The 19364-nt window shown below is 42.9% G+C and overlaps 2 protein-coding genes across 3 annotated transcripts in view; both read left to right on the top strand.

Moving 5' to 3' along the window:
- Nucleotides 1-5064, top strand: part of LOC135558868 (epidermal growth factor receptor-like) — a 60164-nt gene extending 55100 nt beyond the window's left edge. Inside the window, exons 23-27 of the mRNA XM_064993054.1 lie at nt 198-442; nt 603-770; nt 2698-2751; nt 2923-3016; nt 3269-5064. Of these exons, the coding sequence (XP_064849126.1) occupies nt 198-442; nt 603-770; nt 2698-2751; nt 2923-3016; nt 3269-3723 (1016 nt within the window). The 3' untranslated portion in view covers nt 3724-5064. The remainder of the gene's footprint in view (nt 1-197; nt 443-602; nt 771-2697; nt 2752-2922; nt 3017-3268) is intronic.
- Nucleotides 5065-8684: 3620 nt separating this feature from the next.
- LOC135558867 (NPC intracellular cholesterol transporter 1-like) overlaps nt 8685-19364 on the top strand; it is a 28893-nt gene continuing 18213 nt past the window's right edge. The window contains exon 1 of one of the 2 annotated variants that reach the window (XM_064993053.1): nt 8685-8746. In XM_064993053.1, the coding sequence (XP_064849125.1) occupies nt 8723-8746 (24 nt within the window). In that variant the 5' untranslated portion in view covers nt 8685-8722. Of the gene's footprint in view, nt 8747-9362; nt 9538-19364 lie in introns of those variants that run through there. The other variant, XM_064993052.1, reaches the window with a different exon arrangement.

Genomic DNA, 19364 nt, shown 5'->3' with positions numbered 1-19364 from the left:
CTGTTCCCTTTCATTTGCTACCACGGTTATGCATATGCTTTTCATATTTCTTCTGTAAGAAACATTTCAATTTAGCCCTACCCAAACAGGCCAATTCCCACATGTTAAAACGGTTCATTGTGACAGTAATGAACGCTTTTAACTGAGATTAGGTAATTGACTGTGCCTCTGATCTATTTCACTGTACCTCTGTTTAGGTGTGACCGCGTGGGAGCTGATGACGTTTGGGACCAAGCCCTATGACGGCATCCCAGCCAATGAGATAGCAGGGGTGCTGGAGAAAGGGGAGCGGCTGCCCCAGCCCCCCATCTGTACCATAGACGTTTACATGATCATGGTCAAATGCTGGATGATCGACGCAGACAGCAGGCCTCGTTTCCGGGAGCTGATAGCTGAGTTTTCCAAGATGGCGCGGGATCCCCCACGTTACCTTGTCATCCAGGTGAGCGGTGTAACTCATTGTCATGAATTACTGTGGAGTCACAGACCACACAAACCGATTAAACTCACTCAGCCACTGTAAGTTTAGTGAACAAAACACGTACCTACTCTATAATTCTTTCGGACTGGTCTTTGGGTGCTGATGCGTGTGTCTCTTCCAGGGTGACGACCGAATGCACCTCCCAAGTCCCACAGACACCAAGTTCTACCAGAGCCTAATCAGTGGAGAGGACATGGAGGAAGCTGTGGACGCAGATGAGTACTTGGTACCTCAACACAGCTTCTTCTCCAGCCCCAGTACCTCCCGTACCCAGCTCCTACACTCTATGGTAAAATAACACATCCACTAGGCTAGCCATAATGTACCGCTTTGTAATCTCGTCCACTAGCCGGCTCTGTCTGTCGAACCGTCTGGTTTCCCAGTGCCTCAGAACGGTACTTGACTGGAAGTCTATGGAAGGAGCGGACAAAGCAACTGCCCGTTTTAATTGGCTGATCTCTCATTCAATCACCATCTAGCATAACCCTCAGAAACCTCCCCACTACATTGTGGACTTCAAGGTGTGAGCAGCACAAGTGATTTAAACAAGGTTTATGTGAGTTTGGAAAATCTGAAAGTAAACATCTTCAATAAATCGTTTTCAAATACAAACTGTATATGCCCGAACCCAGAATCAGTTGGGCTTCCCAAAAATAATATGGTCAATGGGATTTAACATTTATTTTGATTGACGATTTTCACCATTTTTCAAAGTCCCATCTAATACAGCTAATTCACCACACCCCTTTCAAGTTGTTACCAGGCTCTATGCACCAGCAATTTGAGCCTGGAGACGAGGCTCAAATTGACAGAGGGATACTATTTCTCAGGAATAGTCTACTCCTAGACTAAAAAGCATGTTCAATGGGGATTAGTCCAGGAGAAGGCTGAATCTGTATCCAGAAAACCAGCCCAAAGAAAAGGTTTCCACCATCCAACAGCCACTGGCTCTATTCCTCTACACTTATTTCTAACACAGAGAAGAGTTTGGAAGAAACTGGATTAAATGCATCATTGCAGTGAATCAAAGAAAAGGAATTCCATCTAACTTTTTATGCTCACAGCTCTTTTCTGTTGTTTTACAAAGAAGGGGTCTGCAGAATTTTGGTATCCACCTCCACTGAGTTCACAGTTTGACAAGGTGAAATTTACATTTATTGGGCAATTTAGACTACTGGAGGCAATTTAGGTTTCCCTACTACACCTTGTATTAGAACCAACAATCCTTGTGGCCAATTGTTTTACTCAAATGCTAGAACAATCTCTTATTTATTTATTGATCCTGTACTTAACAAGATTAAATTAGGTCAGGTCATGGTGATAGTACGTATCCCAGTTCAAGTTCTTAGTTAGCCCCTTTTGCAATCGTAGTGAAATTGAATCTTGGTTTATGTCGGCCGAGGAGGAAAGAGTAAATTGAATTTACGTGGGCGTTTATACCGTGTCATACCTGGCTTGAACAAGACAGGCCTCAATCGCCCACTTCCTGTTCCCGTTAAAATGTCATCAGGGGGACTCTTCTTCTTCCCCTGTCCTTGTTCTGACCCCCTACTCCCCCACTACTCCCTCACCCCCGCTTCCTCCCATGTGCCCCTTGATTGATTGCATTGGGATTAGGAGAAATCCTCTCTCTCTCTCTCTATAACTCTTTCTTACTCTCTCTCTCTCCTCCTCTGTTCTCTTCAGACTCAACTCCAAGAGGTCCAGTGTTGGCTACCCGGGCTGTATGCCTGCCACAGAAAGCCGGCTGGTTACTCCATAAGCTTTCAATTTTGATTACCTTCGCAGGCAGGCAGCACTACTTGTTAAATATTTTTCTGCCAGAATACAAGTGGAGGAACCTGCTTATATAATAGAAGCGTTTGGTACACTATACAGCCTTTTATGGACTTGGACCGTAGTCTTTGGCAGATGGTTCCCTGCTTAACTTGTTTTAATTTCCTCTTATTCAGCCTCTCGAAAACAATTACATTTCGATGAGCTGTTTTGTCACTCTTTTTATTCATTGTGGTCGCTTTTATTTCACCTTCTTCTTCATACACAGTAATGAAATTAAAAGGTTTTGACCTTTTGAAACATTACTGTAAAGAATTCAACCAACAAGAACTTAGTAGAAGTAGGTCTACAGAAATGTGGATATTTATTTGTGTTTTTGTGGTGTTTTATCATATGTGTTGGAATGTAATTTTTGACTCGGGTGTAAATCTGTGTTTCAGAGCCAAAACAGCACATTGAACAGCAGCATTGGATTGTGCCACAGCAGAAATGAGGTAAGAGAGACACACATCACAAATGTAACATTGAGGTTAATTGAAAAGCAAACTTTGTAGCATTGACACAGAGTCTTTCACAGTATGGAACAACAGCTCTCATCTCTAACTCATATGATACTTTGCAGTTAAGGTGTGGTTTTGGGCTAACAACGATTTTATTCTCCCTAGAATGGGTTCCCTGTCAGAGAAGGAAGCATGGTTCTTCGGTACATTGCTGACCCCACAGACAGGTTCTTGGACAACGCCTTCCAGCCAGCTCCAGGCGAGTGTGCCCCTTGACCTCCCAAAGGGTCTTAACACGAGAACATGGCTCACTTCCCAAGAAATAGTGATACATTGTGAAGTTTTCCTACCAGAAATGGTTTTATTTTGAAAAGAAGAAGGACCTCTGCTAGCGTCTCAGTCATTGTTTAGAAAACTAAAATCGAACAGTTTAATAAAATGTCTTCACTTAGTACCTAGAGTGGTTGTTTACCTGCTGTCATAACTAATTTCTGTTATTTCGCTTCAACAGACTACATGAACCAGAATGGTGTGTCGGACATGATGAACCCTGTATACCAGCACCCCGGTCCCCCTCGCACACTCCTCCCCACCATCTCCTCAGACGACACAGAGACAGAGTACCTGAACTGCTATAAGAACGAGGCAGTGGGGCCTGAGTACCTCAACACTCTCCAGCCCTCTCTCCTCTCCCCCACCACCTCCAATGGCATCTCCCCCATCACCTCTAGTGGCCTCACCACCACCGCCAACAGCCTTTTCTCCATGTTCAATGGGCTCTCCTCCCCGAGCTCCAATGGCCTCTCCCCCACTTCCAATGGCGGTCTCCACTGCGTCCAGAAATACCAACCCCCGAACAGTATAGATAACCCAGACTACCAGCAGGACTTCACCCCTTCCGTCAAGACCCATGCCAACGGACACATCCCGGCCGCAGAGAACACAGAATACCTAGGCCCAAACTGAGGCCTGTTATCCCCTACCTCCCACTGTGGATGAAAAGAGACACCGGGTAATAAGGCTCTCTATCCCACTGAGAGAAGACATAATGTCTTTGTTTAGCAAGGGTAGCGGTATCATGGACTGCTTTGCAATGTATTTATCCCTGCCTTAAATGAGCCAAGTGTGTGTGCTTTCTATTGTTCGCCACTTGTAGTATGGTACAGTGCTGCGAAAGTCTCCTCATTCCAAAAAATTGTCCATTTCAAATGGAGTCTGAGCTGATAGTTTGATGAGATGAGACAGAAACGAGGCTCTTGGTGTTTAACTCCATTGGGTGAAAAAGAGCAAGAGAATACCTTAGGCCTATACTTTCAGATGCTGTAGCCCATATCAGAAACCCATAGGTGTCATGTTGCACAAAGCAATGTTGTGATGCGAAAGTGGAGAAACAATATTACTAGACAAAATAGCGTATCCTTCAATCCTTGAGATCAGATGCTCCTTGTGAAAGAAATGTAAAAACACTTATATGCCGGCGCACCCTTTACTTGCCAACATATAAACGGTACATGTACTAGAAGATGGCACTGATACAGTATTGGTGTATTGAGTATATAGTATTGGTTATTTCGCTCCCACATCTAAAGGGATGGAACTGTTAGAACAATAGTTGGACGTCTGAGCTCTTCTGTGTGGAACCTACAGTTTGAGACCTGTAGAGTCAAATGTTGCTGAACGTTAAGTGTCGGAAGTGGGAAGGAGGAGGCCCTCATCGGAGTCTAATGGTGGCTGGTCCATGGAGGGTGTTGATGGAGGAACTTCTGAAACCTTACAGGACTCTTCCTAAAGAAGCGGTTGTTGAGTACACCTCTGTGGCAAATATTGCTATTGATGACTTTGCTGAAGGCTTTATAACTTTCATCATATGGCCAGATGGGAGAGACACTGGCCCCTGTTGGTGACCCATTGTAACTGCATCAACATTAGGACATCTGTGTTGCTTATTATTGTTTTGTACAGTAAGGCCTTTCGTTCTAACACTACAACTTTAAATTTTCTCACAGCTTTAAAGTCTTGCACTCTTGCAGGTGCTCAAACTTTCAAAATGAATCTCTTTCTTAGTTTTAAATGAACATATTAAATAGCTACTTGTCATTTGAGAGCCTGGTGTTTGACAGAGGTACATGTATAGATAAGTATGAAATGATGTTGTGTACAATATATTCAATTTGGCCACCTATAAATAATCCTATCAACATTCCTCATCTAGATGGTCTTGCCACTTTATATATAAATATGCAGTTATTGATGAACTGTAATTATTTCCTTTCAAAGTGAAAATGAATTAAACGTATTTATATTTAACTATTTGGCGTGTTTTTTAAAGACCTATTTACATATTTGAACTGTTCAACTGACAATCTGATTGTTCAGCTAAATAAAACAGAATGAAAAACAAACACGATTATTAAGGATCTCATGTAACAAAACAAAACAAAAAATACAATTAACGTTACTGTAATGAAGACCTGAAGAGTCCAGGGTTGAATGTTTTGTGTGTCAACGTGAGAAAGGTGCAATTGCAGCCTGCAATTCGGGACGTACAAAACATTAAGACACCTTCCTAATAACGAGTTGCACCTAGGGCTGTGGCAGTCATGCCATTTTGTCAGCTGGTTATTGTCATGTAAAAGACTGCCGGTCTCACGGTAATTGACTGTTAATTAACATAAACACATTTAGCATCTCCAGGCCTCCACTCATTCCCAGTTGTCTTGAACACACTGAAGTCGGAAGTCAAAGATTTACAAGTACCCAGTTGTATTGAACCCTGCATTAATCTCAGCAGCGGGAGGGCGAGAGCAACAGAGAGTCCGCTTCTCACGGTCCCTGCTCTTTCCTTCCCTTCCTCTGGTGAGGCTGACCAGAGGGGGGGAGCACGTTTCATGTTTTGTAATGGTATTGAATAAAAACATTGACAGTGCTGAATTAAAAACTTAAACATGAACTCACTGATAAAAACACCAGCTCTTTGCTGGATTTTCTGACAGTCTCGATTTAGTTACAGATCTACCAGGTCCACCTGGTAGGCAAGGTTTGTCTTTTCAGACAAATGAAATGGTTCAAAATGGGAACACTTGCCTACCCGGTGCGCAGGGCTTCTGATTTAAGTACTGCCAAAAGCACAACATAAAAATATATTTATTAAGGCTTTTCTGTAGAAATGTTTGGTGATTGACTAGGAATGCCTTGAAGATCGATCAGTCTATCGGGATCAACCAGTTGGTGACCACTTGCCTACACCATCACAATAAATGTATTATTTATTTTAGGCAGGTCTAAATAGGCAGGTAGGCAGGTCACTAAATAGGCAGGTCTAAATAAACATTATGATATGAAGAAAATGGATTTTCAGAAGAACAGAATATGAGTTGGCCTACTGTATGCGCCATGCCAGAGGCTTTAGGCTTGTTCATTTGTCAGACAAGATGTGCTTATAATGCCTACCATTATTTTATATTATATGATTTTATACTAAGAAGAATATAGTTGAACTTAGCTGAATAAAATAGAAAGGATATTTTTCCCATTCCAGACCAAGTGCGCATTAAAGATCTAATTAGAAACAGGTCCTATATGCTAGATTCAGAGTGATTTGGCAACTTTAGCTGTGAATTACGCAAACCTTAGAATGTCTTCTAAATCAAAAGATTTTAGAAGCCTTTATGGTAGAGTGGCCAGACGGAAGCCACTCCTCAGTAAAAGGCACATTACAGCACGCTTGGAGTTTGCCAAAAGGCACCCAACGTCTCTCAAACAATGAGAAACAAGATTCTCTGGTCTGATGAAACCAAGATTAAACTCTTTGGCCTGAATGCACCATCAATACGTGAAGCACGGTGGTGGCAGTATCATGATGTGGGGATGTTTTTCAGCTGCAGGGACTGGGAGACTCGTCAGGATAGAGGCAAAGATGAACAGAGCGAAGTACAGAGACATCCTTGATGAAAACCTGCTCCGTAGCACTCAGTTCCTCAGACTGGGATGAAAGTTCCCTTTCCAACAGGACAACAACCCTAAGCACACAGCCAAGACAACACAGGAGTCCTTCTGGACAAGGCTCTGAATGTCCTTGAGTGACCCAACCAGAGTACGGACTTGAACCCGATCGAACATCTCTGGTGATACCTGAAAATAGCTGTGTAGCAACGCTCCCCATCTAACCTGACAGAGCTTGAGAGGATCTGCTGAGAATAATGGGAGAAACTATCCCAAATCCAGGTGTACTAAGCTTGTAGTGTCATACCCAAGAATACTTGAGGCTGTAATTGCTGCAAAAGGTGCTTCAAAAAGTATTGAGTTAACGGGTCTGAATACTTATGTAAATGTTTTACTTTATTTTTACTATTTTCTACATTGTAGAATAATAGTGAAGACATCAAAACCATAAAATAACACATGGAATCATGTAGTTACTAAAAAAGTGTTAAACAAATCTAAATACAGTATATTTTATATTTGAGATTCTTCAAAGTAGCCCCCCTTTGACGACAGCTTTGCACACTCTTGGCATTCTATCAACCAGATAGCTTCATGAGGTAGTCCCTGGAATGCATTTCAATTAACAGACGTGCCTTGGGGTTGGTATACAAAAGATAGCCCTATTTGGTAAAAGACCAAGTCCATATTATGGCAAGAACAGCTCAAATAAGCAAAGAAAAATTACAGTCCATCATTACTTTAAGGCATGAAGGTCAGTCAGTCTGGAAAATGTCAAGAACTTTCAAAGTTTCTTCAAGTGCAGTCTCAAAAACCATCAAGCACTATGATGAAACTGGCTCTCATTAGGACCGCCACAGGAAAGGAAGAAGGAAGACCCAGAGTTACCTCTGCTGCAGAGGATAAGTTCATTCGAGTTAACTGCACCTCAGATTGTCGCCCAAATAAATGCTTTACAGAGTTCAAAAAACAGACACATCTTAACATCAACTGTTCAGAGGAGACTGAGTAAATCAGGCCTTTATGGTCGAATTGCTGCAAAGTAACCACTACTAAAGGACACCAATAAGAAGAAGAAACTTGCTTGGGCCAAGGAACACGAGCAATGGACATTAGACTGGTGGAAATCTGTCTGATGAGTTCAAATTTGAGATTTTTGATTCCAACCGCCAGGTCTTTGTGAGAAGCATATGTGGTTCCCACCGTGAAGAATGGAGGAGGAGGTGTGATGGTGTGGAGGTGCCTTGCTGGTGACACTGTCTATGATTTATATGGAATTCAAGGCACACTTAACCAGCATGGTTACCGTAGCATTCTGCAGCGATATGCCATCCCATCTGGTTTGCACTAAGTGGGACTAGCAATTTGTTTTTCAACAGCACAATGACCCAAAACACTCTCCAGGCTGTGTAACGGCTATTTGACCAAGAAGGAGAGTGATGGAGTGCTGCATCAGATGACCTGGCCTCCACAATCACCTGACCTCAACCCATTTAAGAGGGTTTGGGATGAGTTGCACCACAGAGTGAAGGAAAAGCAGCCAACAAATGCTCAGCATATGTAGGAACTACTTCAAGACTGTTGGAAAAGCATTCCTCATTAAGCTGGTTGAGAGAATGCCAAAAGTGTGCAAAGCTGTCATCAGGGCACTATTACTTTGAAGAATATAAAATATATTTTGATTTGTTCAACCATTTTTGATACCATATGTGTTATTTCACAGTTGTGATGTCTTCACTATTATTCTACCATGTAGAAAATAGTAAAAATAAAGAAAAACCCTTGAATGAGTAGGTTTGTCCAAACTTTTGACTGGTACTGTATTTATTTTAAAGTTAGGACATATGGGAGGCAGAGGCGCTCCAGTGCAGTAGGTGGCGTTAATGCACAATAACGTTGGATGCCAGCCGCTATAAACCGCACAGAAGAAGGGGCGACACGGTTAGACAGTGTCCTTAGCCCCCGGCTGTCGGTTATTGTGTTTTGTTAACGACGGCAGGTGTTCAGTGGGTGGGAGTGAAGTATGCTAGTCCTAAAGAGGATTAAGGTACACAGCAGGCGCAAAACCATTTGCTAGCACACAGTGTCGCCGCAGCGTCCCGCTGAGCTATCAGGAGGCGGGGGCGACCGGTACTAGACAGTCTCCGTCGCTCCGCCTGTTGGGCACTGTTTTCCCGCAGTTTTCTCCGGTACACAGCAGGCGGGAGGCGAGGGTGACACTGTGCTCGCTAACTAACTAGTAATCTAGCACAAAGTGCCACTAACAAACTAGCCAGCTAATTAACTAGCACTCGCAAGGCGGGGGTTACCGAAAGACCGTCGCCTCCGCCTGTAGGGGACTGTTTTACCGCAATTTTAGTAATGACTGTGAGGGCAGGCAGGAGCGAAGGACACCGTCTACCGGTATCCTAGCTAGCAAGGACGACTCCAGTAGGCAGGGCGAAAAAAATCAAATACTTATTTCCCTTTTTTGACTGGTATTCAAAATTGTCACACAATCATGAAGATGTTGCGCTTGGGGGGGTTCATGAAGGAACCAATGGATGCTCGAGTGGGACGCCCTGAATTGCGGGATGCAGTTGCAGGCTGAGGTCAAAGTCAAGAGGGCGGCAGCGTAGCCTAGTGGTTAGAGCGTTGGACTAATAACCGGAAGGTTGCTATCCAATCCTGGTGGTGGCAGCAATGTGCCAAAGGGTTGTTCTCCAGTCATCAATGCCGTAGAGGAGTAAAAGCAACACTCCGAAGTCTTTGAGTAGAGGGATGGGGCTCTTATCAGAAAGAAGCTATTTATTTTTGTTTTTCATCTTCATAATTTTGACAGAGGGACATTATAAATGGGTAAGTCAACCTACATGTTAAATAGCTTTCTGGACGGGAGACTTTTAGCTAAGTAGCTAATCTCTTCTTATTGCGTATCTATATTTAGCTTGCTGTCAATCACCGGTAGGTAACGTTAGCTAACTAAAGTGTGTCAAGCGAGCTAAATCATTGTCAAAAAGTAAAGCAAGGCCTGTTCACTTTTAGCCGGTGCTGTTAGTGTTTGTTCAGCGTAAAGTTGGCTTGGTATGTAGTGTTAGCTAGCATCTATCAACCAGCATCATTTGGCCAGCTAAAGTACTATGGTTACAAATTGTACAAGCAGCTAGTTCAGCCAATGTGAGCTAGTGATAATTCGTTTAACTAACTAGCTAGGACGCAAACAGCTAGTTCTAGCTAGCTAACCTAATCCATACATTGCGAAATATTTTTGCGTCACTGTCACGCGATTATCATGTAGCTAGACGAAACTCATTCATCAAATGCAACAAGATATAGGAAATGACCACTTGTTTTTCACAAATCTAATATTTGCGTGATCTGGGTTTACATGTAATATATTCGGTCTCGAGAAGTGAGACAAGATCTTTAAAGCCACTGATATGCATCCTCTATCGCCTGCTCAAATAAACAACTTTTATTGCGAAAGAAAATGTAAGACAATCCACACCAAAATAAACCCAACCCAAAGCAATTGTGTCTCGTGGAATGGAATTCAATAGGCCATTGTCAAAATGGACAATTGCTGTCATTGTACTCGCGGATTAATTTGCATCCCCAAGATAAACTAGGGGTGTATTCATTAGTCGGATTTCGTTGCAAAATGTTTGGTCTGTTAAATGGTTTTTCTATGGAAACCTTTTACGGTTTACTCTAGGAAGAACCACATGAAAATAAACGGGAGGAACCTACCTACATTTGTCCAAAATAAACTCTTGTTTTCGTTGCAAGACGTTTTCCATTTGGAATAAACAATGTCTGTTGCAAAACGTTTTACTACAGAATCGGCTTAATGAATACACCACAGGACTCCTCATTCCTACAGTCAAATAAATTCCCATACACAACTCATGCAGCAAAAGGGCAATTCATTTCAAGATGTGGAAACAGTGTTTTATGAGGTAGCAATAGAAACATTTTTGGATGCTGAAGGTGAGAAGTATTGTAATTGGAGACCTGTATCCTCAAGAAAAGAACTAGAGTTTCTCTTCTGAATTTCCCCCTTCAATCAGATATTTTAATGACATTACTCAGCCTGTTAAGTGTCTGGCCATCCTCCTCAGAGGCAACTGATTTGTGGCGGATGGCGGGGGCCTTCAACTTCATCCCACATTGAAAAACAAGGCCTGTGTGTCAGAACAGACAGGATAGAAGGAGGACGGCTAAGGTCTGGTCACAGATAAATAAGAAAATAAGTGGATTAAAGGCCTCAAACACACCCCACTTCAAAAGCATGTGCAATAAGTGATGATACATGTTGGAAGTCATTTGACAGTAGTTTAGCCGTAGTAAGTTCAGTCTGGTTTGTCTTAGAGTTCCACTTACTTGAAACCCTTGACAGTGACAATTTAAGGAGCCAACTGAGTCTCATTCAGGTGAGACAACCACATTCAAAAGAACAGGGCACCAAAGGGAACACAGTGTACTGTGCATTATCAGTCAGTACAACAAAGAGAGAAACGTGTGCTCAGAAGTCAACCATAAAAATAGTCAATCAAATTAGCAAGAGAGACCAACAGCACGTGATTGCCAGAAGTTAAGGTTGTATTTTGGGACCTGAAACACAGGGGTTCTCTCGAGGTGCATAGTAGACTCATATTACATTCAGATCTGGTATAGAGAAAAAAGTCAAATTAACCCAAAGGTGCAGAATATGTCGGCTCACTTCTGCTTTAATTTAGCAAGAATATCATTTGGGTTTCAGCTGTCTTTAGCATTGAACAAAAGCATAGAGTGCCTCTGTGAAATTCCTTGACTTTTACACAGTAGAGCAATTCCACAGAAACATAATTCTGCTGAGTCTCAGAGTTTCACCTTAAAATCAGATGAGTTTGGGAGGTATAGGATCATTGTAATGGCTGGAATGGAATAAATGGAATGCAGAGAAACATGGTTTCCATAGGTTTGATACCGTTCCATTTATTCCATTCCAGCCATTACAGTAAACCCATCCTCCTATAGCTCCTCCCACCAGCCTCCACTGCCCAAAATGTATGCCAAACAAAAACCATTGATTTCAAAGTTTACAACTATGCACAATGACTACTTTGAACAATTGACACAGAACATTTCACAAAAACACATTTACTGGAACAGTGCAGTTTGGTGACAGAATTCTAATCAAATTTTATTTGTCACATGCGCCGAATACAATAGGTGTAGTAGACATTTCCCGTGAAATGCTTACTTACAAGCACTTGTAAGAAAATGTTTATTAAATAAACCGAAGTATTTAATTTAAAAAAATAAAACAACAATGACGCTATATACAGGGGGTACAGATTAGTCGAGGTAATTTGTAACATGTAGGCAGGGTTGAAGTGACTATGCATAGACAAACAGCGAGTAGTATCAGTTTAAAAACAAGGGGAGGTTAATGCAAATAGTCCGGGTGGCCATAAATAGTCCGGGTGGTCTTATGGCTTAGGGGTAGAAGCTGTTAAGGAGCCTTTTGGACATCTCTTTTGGTTATTGAACTACAGTACATTATACTGTACTCTCCTCTAGTGTGCTGTACTGCACTAAACTATACTCTACTTTTTACTGTATGGTACTTTACTGTCCACACTTGTGAAATATCGACGTCTATGATAGGAGCAAATCAGAACCACTCACCAATCATGGACATCTATGTTTGGGCTAACGTCCGTGGACGTTGAAATCAAGGCCAGGGCGGACTGACCAAATTGAAACTATTTTTCAACGTCCATGGATGTCTGGTGTCAGGCGATACTCAGTGGGAGAGGGAGGGGGTTGTCCAGAATGTTTTCACACTCTCGCTTTGAGCATCAGACAACAGAAAGAGAAAGAAAACAGTTGAACATAACAGTGTGTCAGTGGAAGAGAGGACAGTAGCAGGTGGTCCAACTGGTTTGTTGTTTGTACTATTTTTGGCAATTTTCTGGTGTTTTGTGGTGGAAAACTCACCAGGTTCGAGCATATCACCTCAACCCTGTTAGCCATGGATACTAGATAGACAGGCGAGAAATGTTTTAACAATGAATTTTGTATTCAATTGCCACTACCTGTTGCACACAACAAGCTTCCGTTCTCTCTGTCACAAGGGAATTTGTCTGATTTTAAGACAATTGTCAACCCTGTTACTTTATTTGCCATGATTTAAGCATGTATTTAATGTAGCAAAAATGACTAACTAATTTTGGACCAATTTAGCAGTTACTGCCTTTTTGCTTGGTAGGGCAGCATACTATAGCAACATGGGCTACGAAAAGGCGCCAATTCAACAGAGCAATTCATACGCTTCTCTTAGGTGTGTGTGAGGCCTCTACTCACCTCTCTTCAGTCTCTCTGAATCCCACTGTCCCCAAGTAGACACTCACTGACCACTATATATATATATTTTTTAATTTACAAGGTAATAGAAACTGGCCACAATACTTAAGTGGTAGTCTTTCGCCAATGTATATTCAATGACATATTCCAGACTTTTGGTACATTAGGAGAGGAGTTGGCCCTTAAAAGCATCTCAAAAGTACAAAGCACTTTTTAATGATTTTTTTTTGTTATTTTTTGGTAAATGTCTTCTCAGCCCACATGCTTTATATATGTCATGTATGCATTAACTATGTATTCATATTATGACTCTCCCATTTCATGGAATGCCCACCTTCCTCATACAGCATGTTTGCTGAATGTTTTCTCTGGTTCTTCAATGATAGACGGAACAGACAAGGTTCACTTAGATTCTATACAAGTAAAGACCAACAAAATCCAACGTATTACATGGTTCTTGAACACCTAAAGGGATTGTCAGCAGATCTGGCTTTCCTGCAAGAGTTACCTTTCAAAAAAAGGAGAGTAGGAGCGAATAGGAGCTGGGGTGGAGAGGACTATGCTGCCACGTACTGTAGTAACAGCAGAGGTGTAGGCATCCTGATGAATAAGAATACACCCTTTTCCCAGCGGCCGGTAGGAGCGTTGGGCCAGTAACCTGGAAGGTTGCTGGATCGAATCCCCGAGCTGACAAGGTAAAAACCTGTCGTTCTGCCCCTGAGCACGGCAGTTAACCCTCTGTTCCCCAGCCGCCTAAGACGTCGATTTAAACTTTTTTTTTACGGCAGCCCTCCGCTCCTCTTTGATTTAGAGGGGTTGGGTGAAATGCGCAGTGGTGTTTTATTTATTTATTTCACATTTATTTAACCAGGTAGGCAAAGTACTAGGTGGTAGTTGTGAAGTACTTAAGTAAAAATACTTAAAACGGGAACATGTGCTACTCAAACTGGTCACTGAAATTCACAATTCTATTCAATACAACACATTGAATTTAGCTTCACACTGTTCTGTCTGTGTGTGTGTGTGTGTGTGTGAGAGAGAATCTACATGTCATTGTGGTAGTAAGGGGAAAACACTGCATGACACCTTCTTTACTCTTCAGTTAACAGACATTCACACAATCCCGCTTTCTCCCTCAAACACACACACCTCTCTCACAACTTTTATAGTTACATTACATTAGGCCTATATGAATCCTACCTTTTGAAGCACACCTCATGAGTAGCAGACCCGTTTCCTTTTTTTCCTGTGTCAATCAAATTTGCCTGGACCTACTGTCAAGTTACCAGGTTGTTAGCTAGCTAGGTAACATGACTGAACAACGTTGTTTGTTATCAAACCAATAATTAGCGACCCGGGATTAATTTAAAACGGCCCGCGACATGGTTTGTGAAATTTTTAGACTCTGAACAAAAATATAAAAGCAACATGAAAAATTTTCAAAGATTTGACTAAGTTACAGTTCATATAATGAAATGAGTCATTTGAAATCTATTACTTATTTCGACATCTATGGATTTCACATGACTGGGAATACAGATATGCATCTGTTGGTCACAGATATCGTGAAAAAGAAAGGTAGGGGCGTGGATCAGAAAACCAGTCAGTATCTGGGTTTGACCACCATTTGCCTCATGCAGTGCGAAACTCTCCTTCGCATAGAATTGATAGTTGTCTGTGGAATGTTGTCCCACTCCTTTTCAAAGACTGTGGGAAGTTGCTGGATATTGGCAAGAACTTGAACACGCTGTCGTACTTGTCAATCCAGAGCAACCCAAACACGCTCAATGGGTGACATGTCTGGTGAGTTTGCAGGCCATGGAAGAACTGCAATTGTGTACAGATTCTTGTGACATGGGGCTCGGCATTATCATGCTGAAACATGAGGAGATGGAGGCGGATAAATGGCACGACAATGGGCCTCAGGATCTTGTCACGGTATCTGTGCATTTAAATTGCCGTCAATAAAATGCAGTTGTGTTCGTTGTCCGTAGCTTATGCCTGCCCATACCACAACTCTTTTCACAACAGGCACTCTGTTCACAACATTGACATCAACGTACCGCTTGCCCACACGACGCCATACACGTCGTCTGCCATCTACCCGGTACAGTTGAAAGCGAGATTCATCTGTGAAGAGCATACTTCTCCAGCGTGCCAGTAGCCATCGAAGGTGAACATTTGCCCGCTGAAGTTGGTAATGACGCCGAACTGTATTCAGGTCAAAACCCTGGTGAGGATGACGAGCACGCAGATGGCTTTCCCCAGGAATGTTTCTGACAGTTTGTACAGAAATTCTTTGGTTCTACAAACCCACAGTTTCATCAGCTGTCCAGGTGGCTGGTCTCAGACAATCCCACAGGTGAGGAAGCCAGATATGGGAGGTCCTGGGCTGGCGTGGTTAAACGTGGTCTGGGGTTGTGAGGCCAGTTGGACGTACTGCCAAATTCTCAAAAACAATGTTATTGTAGAGCAATTAACATAAAATTATATGACAACAGCTCTGGTAGACATTCCTGCATTCAGCATACCCATTGCACGCTCCTTCAAAACTTGAGACATCTGTGGCATTTGTGTTGTGACAAAACTGCACATTTTAGAGTGGCCTTTTAGATTGTCCCCAGCACCAGGTACGCCTTTATAATGATCATGCTGTTTAATCAGCTTCTTAATATGCCACACCTGTCAGGTGGATGGATTATCTGGACAAAGGAGAAATGCTCACTAACAGGGATGTAAACAAATTTGTGCACCACATTTTTGAGAAATAAGCTTTTTGTGCGTCCGGAAAATTTCTGTGATCTTTTGTTTCAGCTCAACACTTAAGATGTTGCGTTTTTTTATATTTTTGTTCTGTATAAAATGTTGGTGTCATGACATTTTGGTACAGTGATATTACTGTGGTATCGGTATACCGTTGAACACTACTAAGAACATGAACAAATTTATAGTTCAGAACACTGTAACAATATGGAAGAAAATACAAAAACCAATATCACTCCCTAAAAACACACCCCTATGGAACAATCCTTGGATAGCTTTTCAGAATTCACTGATAGATTGGTCCACATGGAAAACTAAATGAATAGAAACTGTAAATGTCTTAGTACAATGCATTTATTTCCATGAAATAATTAAAAATACTTTTTGGACTGACCAATGGAGATCATTTCTTGATAAGAAACTTCGGTTTGAAATCTTTTGGACATCAGACTAATCTTGAGGGAATCCTATTTGAGTCAGAAAAGCATGTTCATATGATAGGTAAGCTATATAAAACCTTGCAGAGAGCCTACCCAACTGACAATCAGAAAAAAATTAACTATTGGAACCAAGATTTTAAAAGGAACTGATGTTGGCACAAGATGGAGGTCGTGTTGGAACATAGCTAATCCAGTATAAACTAAAGTATAGAATTTATTACACAGCGAAATTCACTAATTCTACAGCACAACGGCAGAGTCATGTCTTAAGTGTAAAACTAACAATGACTCAATCCATGCCTTATGGGATTATGGTAAAGTCTTGGGATCTGTTGGCGGAGTTAGAAAGTTGGCTGTCAGAAGTATTACAATGTACATTTGACTTTTTCCGCTTGTCTGCATATTTCAAGACATGACATATGAGGGTGCAGTTAGATACCACACTTGTTGGATGAAGCATTTCTCATCACTCATCTTAAATTATTTTTAAACTTAAACTGGAAATCAGCCAATACTCTATTGTTAACACAATAGAGTATTGTGCACTTCGGGCGCCGACAGAGATGGCCGCCTCGCTTTGCGTTCCTAGGAAACTATGCAGTATTTTGTTCGTGTTATTTCTTACATTGATACCCGAGGTAATCTTAGGTTTTATTACATACAGTTGGGAGGAACTACTGGATATATAAGAGCAGCGTCAACTCACCATCATTACGACCAGGAATACGACTTTCCCGAAGCGGATCCTCTGTTTTGCCCACCACTCAGTACAATGGATCGGATCCCAGCCGGCGAACCAAAACAACGACGCCGTGAAAGGGGCAGACGAAGCCGTCTTCTGGTCAGCCTCTGGAGACGGGCACATGGTGCACCGCTCCCAAGCATACTACTCGCCAATGTCCAGTCTCTTGACAACAAGGTTGATGAAATCCGAACAAGGGTAGCATTCCAGAGAGACATAAGAGACTGTAACATTCTTTGCTTCACGGAAACATGGCTCACTCGAGACACTCTATCGGAGCCAGTACAGCCACCTGGTTTCTTCACGCATCGCGCTGACAGAAACAAGCATCTTTCTGGTAAGAAGAGGGGCGGGGGGGGTATGCCTTAAGATTAATGAGACATGGTGTGATCATAACAACATACAGGAACTCAAGTCCTTCTGTTCACCTGACTTAGAATTCCTTACAATCAAATGTCGACCGCATTATCTACCAAGTGAATTCTCTTCGATTATAATCACTGCCGCATATATTCCCCTCCAAGCAGACACATTGATGGCCCTAAACAAACTTCATTTGACTCTATGTAAACTGGAAACCACATATCCTGAGGCTGCATTCATTGTAGCTGGGGATTTTAACAAGGCTAATCTGAAAACAAGACTCTCTAAATTCTATCAGCATATCGTTTGTGCTACCAGGGCTGGTAAAACCCTAGATCATTGTTATTCTAACTTCCACGACGCATATAAGGCCCCCCCCCCTCCTTTCGGAAAAGCTGACCACGACTCCATTTTGTTCCTCCCTGCCTATAGACAGAGACTAAAACAGGAACTCCCGCGCTCAGGTCTGTTCAACGCTGGTCCGACTAATCTGATTCCACGCTTCAAGATTGCTTCGATCTCATGGATTGGGATATGTTCCGCATTGTGTCTAACAACAACATTGACGAATACGCTGATTCGGTGAGCGAGTTTATTAGCAAGTGCATCGGTGATGTTGTACCCACAGCAACTAATAAAACATTCCCAAACCGTGGATTGATGGCAGCATTTGCCGCGAAACTGAAAGCGCGAACCACTGCTTTTAATCAGGGCAAGGTGACCGGAAACATGACCGAATACAAACAGTGTAGCTATTCCCTCCGCAAGGCAATCAAACAAGCTAAGCGTCAGTATAGAGACAAAGTAGAGTCGCAATTCAACGGCTCAGACACGAGGTATGTGGAAGGTTCTACAGTCAATCACAGATAACAAAAAGAGAACCAGCCCCGTCGCGGACCAGGATGTCTTGCTCCCAGACAGATTAAACAACTTCTTTGCTCGCTTTGAGGACAATACAGTGCCACTGACACGGCCCGCTACCAAAACCTGCGGACTCTCCTTCACTGCAGCCGACGTGAGTAAAACATTTAAACGTGTTAAGGCTGCAGGCCCAGACGGCATCCCCAGCCGCGTCCTCAGAGCATGCGCAGACCAGCTGGCTGGTGTGTTTACGGACATATTCAATCAATCCTTATCCCAGTCTGCTGTTCCCACATGCTTCAAGAGGGCCACCATTGTTCCTGTTCCCAAGAAAGCTAAGGTAACTGAGCTAAACGACTACCGCCCCGTGGCACTCACTTCCGTCATCATGAAGTGCTTTGAGAAACTAGTCAAGGACCATATCACCTCCACCCTACCTGACACCCTAGACCCACTCCAATTCGCTTACTGTCCCAATAGGTCCACAGACAACGCAACCACACTGCACACTGCCCTAACCCATCTGGACAAGAGGAATACCTATGTGAGAATGCTGTTCATCGACTACAGCTCAGCATTTAACACCATAGTACCCTCCAAACTCGTCATCAAGTTCGAGACCCTGGGTCTCGACCCCACCCTGTGCAACTGGGTACTGGACTTCCTGACGGGCCCGCCCCCAGGTGGTGAGCGTAGGTAAGAACATCTCCACCCCGCTGATCCTCAACACTGGGGCCCCACAAGGGTGCGTTCTGAGCCCTCTCCTGTACTCCCTGTTCACCCACGACTGCGTGGCCATGCACGCCTCCAACTCAATCATCACGTGTGCAGACGACACTACAGTGGTAGGCTTGATTACCAATAACGACGAGACGGCCTACAGGGAGGAGGTGAGGGCCCTCGGAGTGTGGTGTCAGGAAAGTAACCTCACACTCAACGTCAACAAAACATAGGAGATAATTGTGGATTTCCGGAAACAGCAGAGGGGATAATCGCGGACTTCCGGAATTAGCAGAGGGAGCACCCCCCTATCCACATAGTGGAGAGGGTAATAAGTTTTTAAGTTCCTCGGCGTACACATCACGGACAAACTGAATTGGTCCACCCACACAGACAGCATGGTGAAGAAGGCTCAGCATCGCCTCTTCAACCTCAGGAGGCTGAAG

The sequence above is a fragment of the Oncorhynchus masou genome, chromosome 17 (genome assembly GCF_036934945.1).
Source record: "Oncorhynchus masou masou isolate Uvic2021 chromosome 17, UVic_Omas_1.1, whole genome shotgun sequence".
NCBI classification, from domain to species: Eukaryota; Metazoa; Chordata; class Actinopteri; order Salmoniformes; family Salmonidae; genus Oncorhynchus; species Oncorhynchus masou.
Note: the sequence above shows the minus strand (reverse complement) of the source record. Positions and strands in the feature narration are given on the sequence as shown.